Below are 18,747 nucleotides of genomic sequence, written 5' to 3' on the forward strand. Positions count from 1 at the left end.
TATCCAAATAAAACTCCATTACCGTCAGTGTCACAAACATTCAGCCTCTTGTTATCACAGCATGTTGCACTCAACATTGAATGCACTGATGATAATTACAGATGGCAGAGGTTGAGACGAATGTGGGGCAAGAAGCAGACTGTTGTTCCCAGATTCCCCCTGTGGAGCTTCAGGCCAACACCTAACACTCAGTTTAATGACTTTCACTTTCAGTCACTTTAACCATCTGAGCCTAGAGACCACAGTGCACCCTGTTCAGCTCTGCTTTGCCCCTGGAAGCAGTTCCCTCCCCTGTCCTATTCTCTTTTATTCTTCTTTCCTTTTTTTCCATCTAGACAGCAGGAAGACGCCAGATTTAGCTTCAGCTTATTTAGATTTTAAATGATCTCATCAGAAAGGCTGAAATAACTATTTATATGGGCAAAAGTACACAAACACCACAATGCAGTGTTCTACAGAAAGCATATGGGACACTCTGGAGTCACATGTTGTAAAAGCTGCCAAATTACCACACGGTTAATGTTGCAAAAAATAAGTACAGGATACAGACATTATGCTGATGTGCTGAATAAATAAACACATTCACCAATCTCCTACGGCCAATGAGAAAAATGTACTCAAACATGACAGGCAGGATGTTTTGGTTGGGACCTTTATCAGAAAATAGGCTTCGAAATGGCCACAGAAAACTAAAATAGAAAAATACTGTTTATAAGCTCCTTTGTATAACTAGACCTTCCTTGTTGAAGAATATTTGAATATAGAGAGTTCAGGAATGCCTGAAGCTCATCTGAAGACAACAGGTAGCCTTATTCTTTATTACATTAGTATCCATATATAATAAAAAAAACTATTTATTTTATCATGTATCCCCCTGAGATGCAGTTACTGAACTCTCCAGACCCTTTATAGACATTTATATGATCACGAGGAGGTTTTTTCTTTTTTCCAATGCTCTGTTGGGCTGTATTTGTCAAATAAACTTTAGTTTCACTGAAATGTCTCAAGCACAAGGCAGGAGTAAAACATTAACACTGTAAATGGACTTCTGAGGGACAAAGTTGACAATAATGATTATATTACAGTAAAATGTGACAAAAAGGCAAAATCACATTAAGTGTTAAAGAAACATTACTCCATAATAGAAGTAAAATGACTTCCCTCGCCTCTTTTCCAGGTCACAGGACTCTGTTCGTGGGGGTTCGGATGCCCAGGCAGAGCCATCGTCACCACAAGGCCCATGGCTCTCGCCACCGCAAGAGAGAAAAAAGGGCAGGAAGTATCGCAACACAACAAAGCGAGGGAACTGAGGGGACCACCTCCAGTCATGGTAACACACGCACAAACACACATGCACAAAACCTCTTCTTAGGCTACCCTTTTTCTCTCAGTGTCATTTACTTTTTGAATAAGGTATTTTTTTTCAATCTCATCAAGCCATCTAATCGTCAGACAGCGACTTTGGTCATGGCTCAGTGCAGAACATGCCTGCATACTTGCACATCCAACTCCCACAGAGTAGTTAGTGGTTGTTAAATAAACCCTGTCAATACTGTAGGCATTTCACACACGCACACACATGAAGCACTTCAGGCTAAAATTGACAAGGCCACTAATTAGCTACCAAAGAGCAGGAGCTAGTCAGCATATTGCAAGTGTTTGTGTGTGTTTATCGTGATGTTGCCTAAATGTCTTATCTGGACCTAGAAGTCATTAAAAAGGCATATAATGACAAACTAAGAAGCATCGTGTGTGTTTGTAAAAACCACAGTTGACTTGTCATCCTCTCACCTCATCAGACACACCGTCCCAGAGGGTCCAGTTCATTCTGGGCACAGAGGAGGATGCTGAACATGTGGCCCACGAACTGTTCACTGAGCTGGATGAGATCTGTGTGAAGGATGGCAAGGATGCTGAGTGGAAGGAAACAGCCAGGTCAGGATCTCCACTGGGATCAACAATGCTTGGCAATAAAGTGTCTGACAGCCTGGCAGCTCTACAGTGTACAAGTGGTAGTTACATTTAAAGCTTAGTGGATCTTTTTTTTTTTGGTTTGCTCGAGGCAAAAGGCTCCAAAGAGAGAAATGACAGAAAACACGCTGCTGTGATCTAATTTGTGGTGATCAAATGCCAAATCGCAGTTTAACAGGCTGATGTCAGACCTTTCCCTCATATTGTGTGTGACATTTACGTCAAAGAATCTTTCCAGGGAGGAAATAACAATTTCTAAATCAGAATGTAAAACTCATTTGTGTGCGTGAGGAATGGAAAAACATTTCAGGTCATATCTGCAATGAGCTGATCTGGGTCCATGTTTATCAAATTTCTAAGAATTACACTTAAAGCCCAACTTAGAGGAACAAAAGTTCTTTGCTGAGACAAGGAGCCTCATGCGATGCACTCCTACTTACAGTGAAGTGTAGGAGTAACATTTTAAGAGCAAAGTGATCATGTGATTAATATTATGTAGTTAGCACCCCTAATAACGTAAAGGAATGTTCAAATGAAATACAAGTAATAGGCTAAAAAGACCTTATTCTGAATTAAACATAATGCTTTATATAATTTATTATTCATCATGAGCAATGATTCTTTGTACATTCAAGTAATACGGCTTCACATTAAGTATAAACTTTCACTTTAAGAAATTTGACAAGTACCTATCTCTCTCAGGTGGCTGAAGTTTGAGGAGGACGTGGAGGACGGCGGTGAGAGGTGGAGCAAGCCTTACGTTGCTACTCTCTCCCTGCACAGCCTGTTTGAGCTTCGCAGCTGCATCATCAACGGCAGCGTGTTGCTCGACATGCATGCTGACTGCATCGAAGAGATTGCCGGTGAGACTTTTTCCAGCTAAGATATTAAACATGTCATTGTCAGAGTGCTGAGAGGAAAAAAAAACACATTTTACATGATCTGAAAATCACATGACCATTTTAGTACTCTACAGAATGTGGTCACAAGCAATCTCTATAAGGGCCTGGCAAGAAATCAGTTTGTAACTGGTTTGTGTTAGTGACTGCTGTTGTTTCTTCAAATGGTTACTGTATTTCATTTCACAATTTATTTTCCTGTCTTTCTCTTTCTTGCTCTCTGAAGTCACTTTTTGCCCCTGTCCTTGACTAAATCTTAAATTGACTGATGTAAAACAGGCTCTATATCTCAGCCGAAATGTCTGTTTGATGTCTATTACAAATCCTTTTTTCCTCCTCAGAGAGACACACTTACCATACAGGCCTGAGGGGAGCATCATCATTGTGCTGGATGCAGAAACACACAAACACACACACACAAACCAAGTTGTCAGTCATAGAAAAGTCCTCACCAACTTTCAAATTATTTCTTTCATGTGCCATGCTGCACTACAGTGCTACAGTGTATATATATATATATATATATATATATATATATATATATATATATATATATATATATATATATATATATATGCTCACCATAAATGTTGAGGCTCTGCTTGTGTGAACAAACCTTACAGCTGCGTGTCTTCATTTCTCACACTCGTTTGGTTTTGTTTTACTGGAATAGAAGCTTGCTGAACTTATGTTGAACCTGATTTACATAAAATCTACAATTAGACAAAGCTATTACCAGTATCCTCATTTGCATGCAAGTATGCAATTAACTACACACTGTGTGACTGGATAAGCACTGTTGGTGTATGTCCATGAGAGTGAAAATGGCCACAGTCTCGGGCAAAACAGATACTGTACACACACACACACACAAACACACATATACATGCAGTACAATGGTCAAGGCTCTCCATCTCTCAGTCTTCCTCATGGTCAGAATGTGACAGGTTTACAATGTGAACAGCCTTGTTGCCTGCAATCATTCCTCTCCATCCAGCTCTCCACTTCTTCTCACTTCGCTCTCTTCTCCATGTGACTCCTGCCAGCAGCACCTGGAGACCAAATGGTAGCCAACATGGGTAGAAAAAACAGTTTGTTATTTATTCACTTGTTTATTTTTGGAAGTTAACCAAACTGAGACCAAGAGAATGTAACAAAATGCACATACTAATCCTCACCATCCACAGTATATGAAGAAAACCTCGATAGTGAAACACAAGAATGAGTCTCTGTTGCTCCAAAGAGCTATCAGAGTCTAATTTTTTTTAAAGATTTTATCTCTAAATGTCAACATATAAATAAAAAAAGGCCGCTCTCCCTGCTCCGTACACCAACTTACTTGATTAAAAGCAACAACAAAGTGTGTGAGCACAACAGTAACAGAGGCTGCACCAATTCTTTGAGCATGCTGTGATATTACTTAATGTATCCTGTGAGTGACTGATGGTCGTTTGTCAGATGATAGACTGGGGGAGGCAGAGCTGCTGTTATCGTCTGAAATTAAAAATAACTTGATCCATCTCTGTGAAGAGTGAGTGGAGGCTGCATGAGATGTACATTGTGAGTTCTGATTCAGTTTCAGGCTCCTTTGTGCCACTGTCCCTATTAACATGGCTGATTATGAGCCAACACATTAGCCCTGGCCTTGAAGTGTGCTCAGAATAAATGAAAGCACCGCAGTGTGTGTGTGTGTGAGTGTGTGTGTGTGTGTGTGTGTGGGTGTGTGTGTGTGTGTGTGTGTGTGTGTGTGTGTGTATCTGATTGACTGTCCAGGAGGAAAGGAAGGAAAGAAGGAAGGAAAGATCCAGGGCTGACTCAGCAAGTCAGTGCAAAAAAGAAAGGACTGGGGGAAGGAGGAGAGAACAGCAGCAGTGAGGGAGATGGGGAGATGCTGATTATTCGCCACAGTACCACATGACCAGATATGTTGGACACATACTAACCAACACTTCCAACACACACAACACAACTCTGCACTAAGCCTTTACATTTTAAATACAGCAACTGCTGGAAAACATGTATTTAGGAGGGTTTTATTCCTGAAACATTAAGATTCCTTACTGACACAGATTTTTATAAATGGATCAAAGCTCTGGTCAGAGCCAAAAATACATGTGGAGTGTGTAAATAAAAGCTGTCTGATGCCACTGATCAGTGAACAGTCTGATGATACTCTGACGTCAGGGTTTATGGATTTGTCAATGTGTCGCAGACATGGTGCTGGACCACCAGGAGGCATCCCATGAGCTGGATGACAGCGTGAGAGTAAAGGTGCGTGAGGCTCTGCTGAAGAGACACCACCACCAGAACGAGAAGAAGAAGAACCTGATCCCCATCGTACGCTCCATCACAGAGGGAAGCCGCAAACAGTCAGAACCCCATCTGACAGGTGGGTTTCATACTGTACCATATAACCACATGCAAGTACATGCTGCACAAATACAGAAGTTTGTCACAGATCATTTTGGTATAAATGATATTCAAATTCAATCCAGTGTCATGAATTTGAATTAGACTTTACTTTTATTGTCACAGAATCAGTGTTAAATCATACATCGATCACACATCGGTGACATGAATAACATTGATTATCCCATTACAACGGCACTTGTCAAAGGGTGGGATTTATTAGGCAGCAGGTGAACTGTTATTCCTTGAAGGTGATGTGATGGAGGCAGGAAAAATGGGCAAGCAGCTTTGACAGTGATGGTTTGACGAAAAGGTCAGTGCATGTCCAAAACAGCAGGTTTTGTGGGTGTTCCTCACAGAAGAGCACAAACTGCTGGAAACCTTAACGCTGGCTATGGTCAGAGAGCTGGTGTGTATGGAGCTGCGCGATGCTGACTGTGGCTGAACAAGATGCACAAACAATCATATTGCAATTATTTTTGCAGATGTTTGGATTGCGATATGAGTTATGATTTCAGTTGGAAAATGATGATGATGTGATGTTTGCTGGGGTCTGCCACACTGCTATTTGAGGAACACGACAAAGAGTTGAGAGTGTTGACTTGGACTCCAAATTCCCTAGATCTAAATCTGATCAAGCATCTGTGCGATGTGCTGGTCAAAGCTGTTTTAGCTGCACAAGGAGTACCTTATTTAATATTAGGCAGGTGGTTTTACTGTTGTGGCTCATCTTATAAATATCATGCAAGTATGAGTTAACTTTGAATTTCTTTAGTCAGACAGTTTGATAGAGTGAGATTCTCTGAGATTTCTAATCAGAATCACAGAGGGTTGAAAAACTAGGGAAAAAAAGACAGGAAGAAACTAAAAGTGACAAAACAAAGTGTCTCAACAGTGACACTCAGTACTTTCAGGGACAGACTGCCAAAAACCATTCGACTGTTGCTGAGCAATTGGCCTATATATGAGCAACTAAGCATAACTGACTTCTAATTCACTTTGTACTTGGCAGGCCAATAAATATATATACTGACTCTGATTCTCTCTCTCTCTCCCTCTCTCTCCCTTCCTCTCTCTCTCTCTCTCACACACACACACACGCACACATGCACGTATATACTCACACTCTTGTTTTTACAGCCACATCTCCACAACCTCCTCCAGCTGCAGAACCATCTAAGAACGGTGCAGGACATGACAGTGCTCAGGTGGACCTCAGCAAGGTAAAGCAGATGTGTGCAGTTTCTCAGTGCACATGGTTTATCTGTATGGGTGGATGCTGTGAAGACCACAGTAGAATATGAGTGTAAAAAAACGGAAAAGATATAATTAGGGTAACACATCTGTCAACAGTAGTGTGACATGTCTCTTTATTGTGCGGCACCATCAGCTCTGTACATGCAGCTGTCGCATGCTGCTAGGATCTATAATCAGTGTTTTTGTGCCCCCAACAAAATCAACCAGGTCACATAGTGCCCCCTGGGAAACAACAAGGGAACTACATTTGTTTAAGGCGGATCCCAGAGCAGCAGCTGATCACAGCAAGACTCGAAAGCACAGCCACCCAGGACAGAGATAAAAACTTAAATTTAGCCATTAACTATTTTTGAGTGCATATATGCACAGTTTCATATCCCTAGCACTGAAATGCCAACTAGTTTCTCTGGCATAAGACTGCACCTGCAGTGGGAGAGCTTCATCCACAACTGCTAGATTGAAGACATTAATATTTTTTGTAATTTTGATCAGTGCTAAGATCTGCCTTGTGTCACCAGGTGGACCTGCATTTCATGAAGAAGATCCCAGAGGGTGCAGAGGCCTCCAATGTGTTGGTGGGAGAGCTGGACTTCCTTGAGAGGCCCATTGTGGCCTTTGTCCGCCTCTCCCCTGCTGTGCTGCTCAGCGGCCTCACTGAGGTGCCCATACCCACCAGGTAGACAGCTGCAGCTCTACAAACTATGGTTTAGTTATCAAATCAAATTATTGTATGTCAATTCAATAATCGAGGAGTGATTTACATACTCAAAATTGTCTACTGACAAATATCAGGTTCCTCTTCATTCTCCTGGGCCCAGATGGAAAGGCTCAGCAATACCATGAAATCGGACGTTCCATGGCAACCATCATGACAGATGAGGTAAGAGCACTGTCAATTGAAATCTAGTTTCAGAGACTTCCACAGTACAAATTAAATTTCAACATGTGTCTTGCAAAGGCAGGCAGTCATGTTTCCTCTGTCCTTCACTTGTCTCTGCTTCAGATCTTCCATGATGTTGCATACAAGGCAAAGGACAGAGGTGACCTGCTGGCAGGGATTGATGAATTCCTGGACCAGGTGACCGTCCTGCCACCAGGAGAGTGGGACCCCTCCATCCGCATCGAGCCCCCTAAGAATGTCCCCTCACAGGTACAGAGCAGACAGCTGCACTAACATAAAGACTTGTTTTTTTCTCAGGTTTGCTTTGGTGAAGTAAAAGCAACAGTCGCTGCATTGGTAAAGAATATAGCTATTGTGTGATTTTTGTCTGATCTTGGACTGTCACTGGGTCGCTGCAGGAGAAGAGAAAGCAGCCTGGAGTCCCCAACGGTACAGCCTGCCAGGTAGAGGAAGAACTACATGCTGAGCACCATGGGCCAGAGCTGCAGAGAACTGGAAGGTAATCTGTCATTTGGGGGGTTATTACACAGGCTTCTTCCCTCAGTAACATGTGCTTTAATCCATTGTAAATGTAGAGGCTAAATTCAGATGTCAAAAATCAAGAATTTATACCCCACAAATGGTGAATATATACTGCTGTAAAAACAACCTGTGGAAAAACATGGAGGAGTTAGGTTTCCACACATGTGCATGTGGCTTATGTTATTCTGGCTGATTAGACCCAGGCTCAGGTTGAAGGGGGTGGAACTATCCCGGGAAATACATGAGGTCACTGAATTCACCGCGTCATCAACAGGTGTCAGAGGAGAGGAAGTGAGATGCCATGCCATGGGCGCAGTCCTGAGAAGAGGTCTAAACTTGTGAATATAAACACCTATGTGGGAGGACCTTTGCTGTGTAGGGACATTAAACATCGCCTTAGTTCAATAGATCAGTTTTTCAACTTCAACTTCAACTTTGCAGAGAGCTAGGTGAGAAGATTGCTCGCACTCTTGTCTGTATGCTAATTAGCTTAGATTATTTTAAGGACTGAAGCAAGCAGCCAGCCTGGCTTTCACCAAAAAAGACACTCACCAGCAGCTTCAAAGCTTGCTAATTAAATCTGCACAGAAACCAAAATGTAAAATTATAAATTGTGGTTTTACGGGCAACTTGGCAAGAAAGCAAATACACATCGTTAACCTAAATGAAACAATGGAAATAATGATGAGGTCATGCTAACCAGTTTCAAATAATCATGCAATTAGCATAATGCATCAGCTTGACATGACCTTATCTATCTTCACAAGCTGTTTCCTCATATGTTGTGGTCAGGTTGTTTGGTGGTCTGATACTGGACATCAAAAGGAAAGCTCCTTTCTATCTGAGTGACTTTAAGGACGGTCTGAGCCTCCAGTGTGTGGCCTCTTTCCTCTTCCTCTACTGTGCCTGCATGTCTCCTGTCATCACCTTTGGAGGACTGCTAGGGGAGGCAACAGAGGGACGCATTGTAAGAGCACAGTCAAATTCTGTATTTACTATACTGCAGTGTGATTACAACATCATGACTGCGTACTGAGAAAACAAGACATACTCTCTGTACTCCCATTGTTTCTCCTAGAGTGCCATCGAGTCCTTATTTGGTGCATCTATGACGGGAGTGGCCTACTCTCTGTTTGCTGGTCAGCCTCTCACCATTCTGGGCAGCACAGGTCCTGTGCTGGTCTTTGAGAAAATCCTCTTCAAGTTCTGCAAGTATGTTCGATATTACAACAACCTGTTTGTTATCATCACCACCCTGAGATTAGTTTTGCTCAATAGTCTTCTCTTCTCTTCTCTTCTCTTCTCTTCTCTTCTCTTCTCTTCTCTTCTCTTCTCTTCTCTTCTCTTCTCTTCTCTTCTCTTCTCTTCTCCTCTCAGGGACTACGACCTTTCCTATCTGTCGCTGAGGACTTGCATCGGCCTGTGGACGGCTTTTCTGTGTTTGGTGTTGGTTGCTACGGATGCTAGCTCTCTGGTGTGCTACATCACTCGGTTCACAGAGGAGGCCTTTGCCGCCCTCATCTGTCTCATCTTCATCTATGAGGCTTTGGAGAAGCTATTCCACCTAGGAGAAATCTACCCCTTCAACACACACAGTGACCTGGACAAACTCACTCTGGCATAGTGAGTAACACAATGTCCGCTCCAATGGTTTCCTCCTTTTTTCATTGTCCATTGTTTCATTGTTTTTTTTCTGTCTCTATAGCTTTCAGAACACATCATTGTGTGCGGTTCTCTTCATGTCTGATGTCTAATTTTTTGTCTGTGTGTCTCTTTGTATGTAGCTGTAGGTGTGCACAACCTGATAATCCCAGTAATAAAACCTTAGAGCTGTGGAATGAGAGCAACATCACAGCATCTGATGTACCCTGGGCCAACCTTACTGTCAAGGTAACGTAACCCATGTGGGAACACAGGCACACACACACACACACACACACACACACACACACACACACACACAACACCTAATGTCAGTGTAACTTTCTCATGATAGCACACACTGTGTTTGCCATTGTTAACATTCAACTAACCCTCTCACCTTCCCTTGAGCAGCTAACCTCTCTTAAGGACCTTTGCAAACACTAACAAGGACATTCAATCAATTACCTTTCTTTGCTGTGTATATAACTGAGCACACCTGAGGCTTGTCTTGGTTCTCCTGTATTATGTGTGTGTGAGAAATTTTCTGTCTGCCAGATTGTAAAACATTTTCTGTTTTCTCTTGAGTTATCTGATGCAATTTTGTTCTAATATAACCTCTGTGAATTTCTACAGGAGTGTATCAGTCTGCATGGCCAATTTGTTGGGACGGCATGTGGCCACCATGGCCCCTACACCCCAGATGTTCTCTTCTGGTCTACCATCCTGTTCTTCTCGACATTCTTCATGTCTGCCTTTCTCAAACAATTCAAGACTAGTCGTTATTTCCCCACCAAGGTAATCAAACACTGCCTGCTAACTAATGTAGGGCTTAACAAATGCTGCCAATAGTAACCCCTGATTTCTGAGCGTAGTTATTTCCCATGCCCAGGTGCGGTCCATGATCAGTGACTTTGCAGTATTCCTCACTATTGTCATCATGGTTCTGCTTGACTATGCCATTGGAGTCCCCTCCCAGAAGTTGAAGGTGCCCAGCAAATTCCAGGTATAGAGAAAACACTAATGATAATGTGGACCTTGTATAAAACTCCACAGGGTTATGGTTGAATCATGGCTCGATTCTTCTGTATTGTGTTCCTCCAGCCCACCAGAGATGATCGAGGTTGGCTGATCAATCCCATAGGACGCAACCCATGGTGGACAGTGCTGGCTGCCTCTATTCCTGCTCTTCTCTGCACCATCCTCATCTTCATGGACCAGCAGATAACTGCCGTTATCATCAACCGCAAGGAGCACAAACTGCTGGCAAGGAACATTTTGAAAATTTAGATCACACAGCTTTTATTTCCTGGTTACATGCAGTTGCTCTGAAAACGTGTATCTGCTCCTCTCTGTGCTTTGCAGAAGGGCTGTGGGTACCACCTGGACCTGCTGATGGTGGGGGTGATGCTGGCTGTGTGCTCCATCATGGGCTTGCCCTGGTTCGTAGCGGCCACGGTCCTGTCCATCTCTCATGTCAACAGCCTGAAGCTGGAGTCAGAGAGCTCGGCTCCTGGAGAGCAGCCTCGCTTCCTGGGCATCAGAGAGCAGAGACTCACTGGCCTGCTCATCTTCCTGCTCATGGGCTGCTCTGTATTCATGACTGGAGCCCTGCAGGTTAGTCAGACAAGCTGTGCAATGCTGACCCCTTCAGGCTTTAATCAGTGGAGTAAAAGCATGAAATAGTGACATTGTTATTAAAGCTCACTGATGTATGCTTTTTTTTCAGTTCATTCCTATGCCAGTGTTGTATGGTGTTTTCCTTTACATGGGAGTCTCTTCATTAAAAGGCATCCAGGTAACATGCAATCAGTTTTGTATAAATTCGACACAGCAACAATGAGATGTCAGGGGGAGGAGTTATTTTTCTGCAATCAGAAATCAGAATAATTTGTAAGTTACTAGCCTATATAATCCAATATCACATTGGTATGTGAAAAGATAATATTTGATACTCATTATTTCGGCTGGGAGTAATTGAAATACAAAATGTCCTGAGTTGTTCTCTTGCCCTTTCCATCCCAGCCTCTTAATTTGGCTGTCCCTCTTATGCCTGTTCCTGATCTCATTAACTCTGTTGCAATTCACTGAGGCCTGACAAATAATTGTTCAATCCAACTTAATTTGTCATTCATAATCACTTCCTTTCTCTTGCCATGTTCACCATCTGTCTCTCTCCTCGGCTCTCATTCATTCTTTTCTGTCCTTACTCTCACTCTCTCTCTCTCTTCATTTGTCAGTTCTTTGACCGTCTGAAGCTTTTTGGCATGCCAGCCAAGCACCAGCCGGACTTCATCTACCTGCGCCACGTCCCCTTGAGGAAGGTACACCTGTTCACTCTCACCCAGCTCACCTGTCTGGTGCTCCTATGGGTCATCAAGACTTCACCTGCTGCTATCGTCTTCCCCATGATGGTGAGTTGACGGCTGCCAACATCCTGTCTCGATTCCCTCCATGTCTTCCATTTAAATAACAGGCTTTTTTTTCCTCTTGTGACTGCAGGTGCTGGCTCTGGTTTTTGTCCGCAAACTGCTGGACTTCTGTTTCTCTAAGCGAGAGCTGAGTTACCTGGATGATTTAATGCCGGAGTGGAAGAAAAAAAATCTTGATGATGCCTCTAAAAAGACAGAAGAGGTAGTCTAAATCTTTAAATGCCCAGATGAAAATAGACAAACATGCACACATTGACTGCACATGTTTATCGCGTATGTGTCTTTTAGGAATCACAGGTTATGCTCAGTGCAAAGCAGGAAGATAAAACAGCCGTGCAGATTCCTATGGAGAGCAGCAAGCCTGCTCAGACCCTAAAAGCACATGACCCCAAGTGAGTACACATACATACACACCTACACACAATGAAATGGACAGGACAGACACCAGATCATCAGAGTGGTAAGATTAGAGAAATGTGTCATTTTCCTTCCTATCTATATGCTGGCTTGCATTATTTTGTGTGTGGTGGTCTGTTTTTAAGCGCACCCTGTGAGTACTAACATCCTGAGAGCCCTCCCTGAACCCCAACTTACCCTCCTCCCTCCCCTATCTGATTTCTGATCTTCCCTTCTGTCTCCTCTCCCTGCTCCTCAGGTGTGACCCCTCTGACATTAATATATCTGATGAAATGTCTAAAACCACCATGTGGAAATCCCTCAACTCCAATCAAAAGGACTCTCGTCCTGTGGCTGCTAAGAAGGCAAGGCCACACCATCCCTCTCTCTCTCTCTCTCTTTCTCTCTCTCTCTCTCTCTTTCTCTCTGCTCACCCTTAAATATTCCTGCTACACATTGTGGTCACGTGTTTCTGTTGTGCTCCACCACTTTATGATTGACCTGTAATTGCAAATTGGAAATGCTGCATAACTGCATTCTGTCTCATCTTAACTCTGGGTTTGTATGTTTCACTCTGCAGGATTGAAGGGATCACGTTCATAGATGAGTGAAGGTTGTCCGGAGTCCTGGCAGAGTCAACTGTGTCATTTGACTGTACTTCTGGACCACAGGACACTGCTATTTGGCTGCCTTGACCATCAGCCACTTCAGTGCTTACAGAAGCAAGTCTCCATGATTTCTACCAGCTACCCACAACACATAGTTCACAAACACTCAGTCAAAGACAAGGGTGCATTACACTTGCATACAGGTAGACATATACATGCAATTTCTTTTATCTTTGTGAGGACTGGAACAATATACTATATTTAAAATCTTATTTCCCTAAAACAAAGACCTAAAATTAAAACCAGTGAAAACTCTGATTATAACTCTGACTCCATGACCAGAAATTAGCCCTAACCTCAGACACCTTACCCTTTTTATCATCTTGGCACGGGGCTTTATTTTCATGTTAACCTCGCCATCAGTGGTTAAGATCCAACCTCAGTTTTAATTAGCTGAACAGTGGTCTACGCTGATCTCAATCATCATCATCTTCTCCTTTCAGCGACCAAAATAGACAGGGAATAAGAAAGCCATCAGTGACAAGTGCTGGTCAGTGCCCTGGCTTTGGCTTTCCATCTTTGTTGTAAGGTTGAATGATGATAGAAAGGATGAAACCCCAGGCCATTCTATCCTGTAACAGTATTCACCTGTGAGAATTTGATACTATTTAACAGCTCAGTTTTAAATAATTTGTGGAAAGCAGTGAGACGGTCTCTGATAATGTAATCTAGAGACAAATCCTGAAGCTGCGCCACTGACAGTAAATAATGAAACAACTGCAAGAACACTGTGACAGCTGCTTGCAGCCATGGAGATTTCACTGAGATATGTGGACATTTACTGATTCACAGCTGGAAGCGATATGTTCATAAAAAACTCATTTGGATGTAACATCCCAAACGGCCTTACAGCCCAGCCAGCCAGTCAGTCAGTCTAATACAACATCCTACCTTTATGAAGTTTGTTATGTTCTGTTTTTGTTGAAACTGTGTCAGAAAAGTGGTGATTCAGTCATTTATGTGAGGCTATAGTTTGTGGTCCTGTTGAACTGCACTGTGACAAGTGTTTCTAATATTTTGTCCCCATTTTGGAATTTTTTTCCTATGGTCCTCACAAAGACAGAAGAGCGTGCACACACACACACACAAACACAACAACAACAATTAAAACAACAGCAACCTCTCAACTCCCATTTTTAGACCTTTTAATCAGAAACAACACCCAGGTTTCACCTCTCAACTGTATATTTAGCTCAGCTATATAATGGAGCATAAAGGCTCCTTTATAAACAAACCAGGTCCTTTGAATTAATCTAAGTAGGTCTGCAAGTCATCACTCCTTAAATTTACAAAGGTCTCTTTTTATTTAATGTGCCATGAGTGTTTTTTTAATAGTGGTATCGTCAATTATTTGGTAGATTTTAAAAATACATTGGAGGTTCAGTAATACATAGACAAATCCTCTTTTGGGGTATAAAACTTTGTGTCAGTTTTGTGTGATGATGTAAACTGAGAACTGTAAATGTTAGAAGACCCACTTCAGCTGAAGCAGTGGCATCAATAATATGGTTTTTGAGGTGTAATTGTTTCCCTTTATGGATGTTGATTGTGTAGGGTGGAGGTTGTTAAACCAAATATTTGTCATGTGTTAGTACAGTGTCTTATTTCTTTACCTCAGAAAAGGTCACGAATGCTAATGTAAGGCACTCTGGGTGATTTCAGATCAAGGAAAAACAGAGCAGATAACTGGTGTGTGTGTTTCTATATGAAACAGAGAGAGAGAGAGAGAGAGAGAGAGTGCCTTTGAGTATCAGGAAAATAATAGCTATGTTATGGGATTTTCTTTTAAGCAATAATTTTCCCCAAATTAACGTTACCACAACTCTTTATTTATAAGTCCTCTTGTACCAGTGCAACCTTGTTTATCCATCCCTAGGTGGAATAAAGGCTGTTCAGGAAAATGTAACATTTGAAGCCTAAAAACACTTTCATTACATGTGCCAAAAAGAAAATTTTAACAATAACACAGTATGGGAAGAAGATATTTTGACATTGTTGTTTTAATTTTTTATGCTGATTTTAAAGACATGTCAATTTGGACAAACAAGGTTCTACTGTGATTAGTTAGCCCTGATTTTGTGCTATCAGTGTCACACCTGATGGTTGTCCTTAATTAATTTGCGATAGGACGCCTTTTTGAGTTTTACACTCAAAGCTCAGAGTTCTAGAGGGAGCAGAGAGATTATGGTGTAAAAGAATGCGCTTCAATAATTACTAATAACTTTATTTGTAGTTGCACTTTCTGTAGATAAAGACTTTGTGATATATCTTATTTTCAAGAGATCTATTAAGCAATCAAATGATTTTACAATAATTTATTATTCACAGTTATTTATTTTTAGATATAAAATTCCAATATGTTCTCTCAACTTAATGTATATGCTGTAATAAGCAAAGTGAGCAAAGAGAAAAGCCGAAGAATGCAGCACATAAATAATGCTTTGATGAATGAACTAAATAAAATACCACCACAGGTTGTTATTACATGGAGAGCAAAGAGCTCTGATGGCAGACATCAGGACTTTGTTTAATAAACTTTTATCGTTGATGGAGGACCTGGAGAATAAAACAATTATTGATTGATGTTTAATTGGTAAATAAAAAGGAGTATTAACAGTATCATAAGAAGAGAAAAGTTATCAAGTAAATAAACTGGCTCAATAATGTTGTTAAGGTTTGCTAACACTAGCCACAAAAAGCTACTGGTCATAGCCAGACCAAGTGAGGTTGTAGCTGCAAAACCCATGAGTGTATTGAATAGACTAATGGTGCATTTTGTATCTAATTAACTCCACTTTTCATTTATAAAAGGAAGATTTTGTTTTTTATTCTTTCATAAATTACATAGTTTCACTTTAAACTTTAAACCACTTTAAAGTAAAAACACCCAAATGACTCGAATCAATCCCTTAAAATGAAAATTTCAGTGAATGAAAAAATAAATCTATTAAAAAAACAATCCAATATTCGATGGAGTCATTTCCTCATGTTTTAAAATATATTCATGTACCCATGTAATATAAACTCCTTGTTTTATTGTCCAATTAGATATCAACTGATTTGTTTTATATATAACCATTTTCAAGGCTTATTTCCCTACAGTCCCCATCATTTCTATTCAAGTGACTTTAAAGCAATGTGCAAAAGTACAGTAATCTATTACTGTAACTTCACATATGCAGTAATACCTCCTCCAAGACATGAATGAAAGTTTTATACAGTGTGTTTGCTGTCATGTATTTCTGCTTTGACTCTGTCAGACTTTTGAATGTGAATAGTCTTCATGTGTCTGAGGACCCATAACTAAACTGATGAATGGCATGACTAAATATTATTCAGTGTGTAAATATAGATTCAAAGACACAAGTGACTGCAACAACTGGCCTAACTAATGTGTAAATTGAGAAAAAAAAAGAAAAATGCTTCCATAATGGACTAGACCAAATGGTAAAAAAAAAAACAACTTTTAACCATGCAGTGTCAATGACCATAGATGTGCTGTAACAAAAGAAATCATTTATTAAGTAATTGTTAAAGTGATTTTAATGAGCATCATGTGTCTTAAAGTTGATTTTCAACTCATTAATGTAAATGTGAATGTGTGATAAACATAAAGTAAAATGCCTTCTTTATACTGTAGGTTGAATGCATATACATGTGACCAGGAGAGGTCATAAAGTTTGACATATGTGAGTATAAATATGTGCTGTACATGTGTGCCTGTCCCAGAATACATAATCATTTCCTGTTGTGCTGTCATTTTGACCTTTGACCACCTTAGATCTGACCAAAACCAGATTTGTTAAAAGTTACTAATGGAACACAGGCTGTCAGAAAATCAGAATCTTTACTGTGTCTCATTTTGGAAAATTGCACCATTTCTTTGTCATGTACCAATACAACAAGAGACACATGATGTAAATGTCCTCCTTCTCTACCTACTTCATTTTTATGTGTAGATAAAAGTGAAAACAGTGCACTGTGTCCTTCTCATGAATATAAGACAAAACCTGTGTCTGTGTCTGAGGAAAAGGATGAAAGAGAGAAAGAGAGAGAGAAGTTGGAAAACATGAAGCTTTCAGGGACAAGAGCATCTGTACTGCAGTAACCTTAATCTTATAGTCTTGGAGCCATAGCAAGAGCGATGCCTTGTCTCTTCAACCACTAAATGATTAGTCTTCAGCAAAAGAATTCTACATGTTTTATATGTATGTGTAATTAAATTTTAATTTTGATTATTGACAAATGGGAAATAAATAATTACAATTGAAATGAAATGAGTAGTCGTTTAAGTTATTGCATCATGTTGTTTAGGTAAAAAGAAATAATTGGACAGTGCTAACATATGTGTTAACATGTCTGAGCTGTATGTTGATGTCTGTAATGGGTTGTCCCACTAGGAGGCAGCAGAGTCACAATCATTCCAATTTGATTCTGCCAATGAGGACTTTGCCCTCCTAATATTTATTTAAATTCCAGAGAGTTTCATCAGTTTAAGGCAGATTAACACTTGCTTCAACCTGGAAAGGACCCACATGCAATGTCTAAAAAAATCGTTTTCTCTCTTTTCCAGTCCTCCCAACCTTTTGTATTTGTTTCCATTTTCATTAGACTGTCCCCTCCCTCCTTGTGCTGCACCCCTCCCCCGGTTTTTATCCTGAGGTGAGAACACAGTGTGCACATCTGGAGGTGATCCTGACTGCAAAGGAGTAGCCTGTGGGAAGGGGTATGAGGTTAAAGATGCACTGCACTCTCTGCATGTATACATCTATGTGTGCAAGTGTGCCTTGAGGGTGTCATGTGATCCTCACTCCAAAATACTCCTGATTACAAACAGCTGGCGGGCTGTGGAGTCAACCAATCAGGCAAGCTGTTGGCTGTGACATCAATTGGAAGGAGGGAGTTGGACAGGACATTTTAGGTGGTTTTTACCTCATGAATTGAATCAAAGATAAACACCAACAGACTGGTGCATTAAAGCAGCGCTGGATTTCCCACATAGCATTGCATGTTTCCGCTAGTCAAAATATAGACTATATTTACCCAGTTTATAATTTCAACTTTGTTTGTGTATGGTATTGATTGTTATCATGTGGGTCCAGTATCATTGTGGCTAATGGCCAACACAGGACCAATCAGCTGAAGAGGGACCCTGGCCCTAATGTCTCTGTGAAGCATTCAAAGAAGTCCTTTGTGCTCATGTGAAGGTCCTGTGGTTTTTGTGATGAACCAATGAAGAACCACCTGGAGCTGGAATACCCTTTTTTTTTTTTTTTGCCATTTTTTTCCATTAAAAAAATAGCTGTCATTGGGTGTATTAATGATTTGTTCAATAGTTTGGATTCACTGTCATTGTTTTACCATCTGAGCTGATTCCAGGATCACATGACATGAGTTAGTATGTGCAGTAGGAGATTTTCATGGCAGGAAAAGCAACGATATAACTAATAATATTAATGACATGCTCTGTGTCATGTTGGTTTGCCACTATGCCCTGGGAGTTAGCTTCATATGCACAACACCTGGAAGTGACACGCCTGAATGGAATGCAGTCATTACTAATGTTATTAGTTACAGCTGTGCTCAACAATGAAAATACCTGTATTTTCCCTATTTTTTGGGAATATGTTTATCTGCTTATCTGAGTCAGA

At 40.9% G+C, this 18,747-nt stretch overlaps 1 protein-coding gene across 1 annotated transcript in view; it reads left to right on the plus strand.

The window, feature by feature from the left end:
• slc4a8 (solute carrier family 4 member 8) overlaps positions 1–17,373 on the plus strand; it is a 32,938-nt gene extending 15,565 nt beyond the window's left edge. The window contains exons 4-26 of the mRNA XM_071494368.1: positions 1,178–1,330; positions 1,800–1,935; positions 2,674–2,834; positions 5,083–5,259; positions 6,420–6,502; positions 7,055–7,212; positions 7,329–7,416; positions 7,540–7,686; positions 7,836–7,936; positions 8,752–8,926; positions 9,038–9,171; positions 9,337–9,582; positions 9,744–9,849; positions 10,237–10,398; positions 10,493–10,606; positions 10,705–10,866; positions 10,966–11,217; positions 11,330–11,398; positions 11,841–12,014; positions 12,103–12,234; positions 12,321–12,424; positions 12,688–12,793; positions 13,009–17,373. Coding sequence (XP_071350469.1) covers positions 1,178–1,330; positions 1,800–1,935; positions 2,674–2,834; positions 5,083–5,259; positions 6,420–6,502; positions 7,055–7,212; positions 7,329–7,416; positions 7,540–7,686; positions 7,836–7,936; positions 8,752–8,926; positions 9,038–9,171; positions 9,337–9,582; positions 9,744–9,849; positions 10,237–10,398; positions 10,493–10,606; positions 10,705–10,866; positions 10,966–11,217; positions 11,330–11,398; positions 11,841–12,014; positions 12,103–12,234; positions 12,321–12,424; positions 12,688–12,793; positions 13,009–13,014 — 3,146 coding nt within the window. The 3' untranslated portion in view covers positions 13,015–17,373. The remainder of the gene's footprint in view (positions 1–1,177; positions 1,331–1,799; positions 1,936–2,673; positions 2,835–5,082; positions 5,260–6,419; positions 6,503–7,054; positions 7,213–7,328; positions 7,417–7,539; positions 7,687–7,835; positions 7,937–8,751; positions 8,927–9,037; positions 9,172–9,336; positions 9,583–9,743; positions 9,850–10,236; positions 10,399–10,492; positions 10,607–10,704; positions 10,867–10,965; positions 11,218–11,329; positions 11,399–11,840; positions 12,015–12,102; positions 12,235–12,320; positions 12,425–12,687; positions 12,794–13,008) is intronic.
• The last annotated feature ends 1,374 nt before the right edge of the window (positions 17,374–18,747 follow it).

Source organism: Trachinotus anak, unplaced genomic scaffold, assembly GCF_046630095.1.
Source record: "Trachinotus anak isolate AG129_WGS33_773 ecotype Australia unplaced genomic scaffold, CSIRO_AGI_Tana_v1 ptg000013l, whole genome shotgun sequence".
NCBI classification, from domain to species: Eukaryota; Metazoa; Chordata; class Actinopteri; order Carangiformes; family Carangidae; genus Trachinotus; species Trachinotus anak.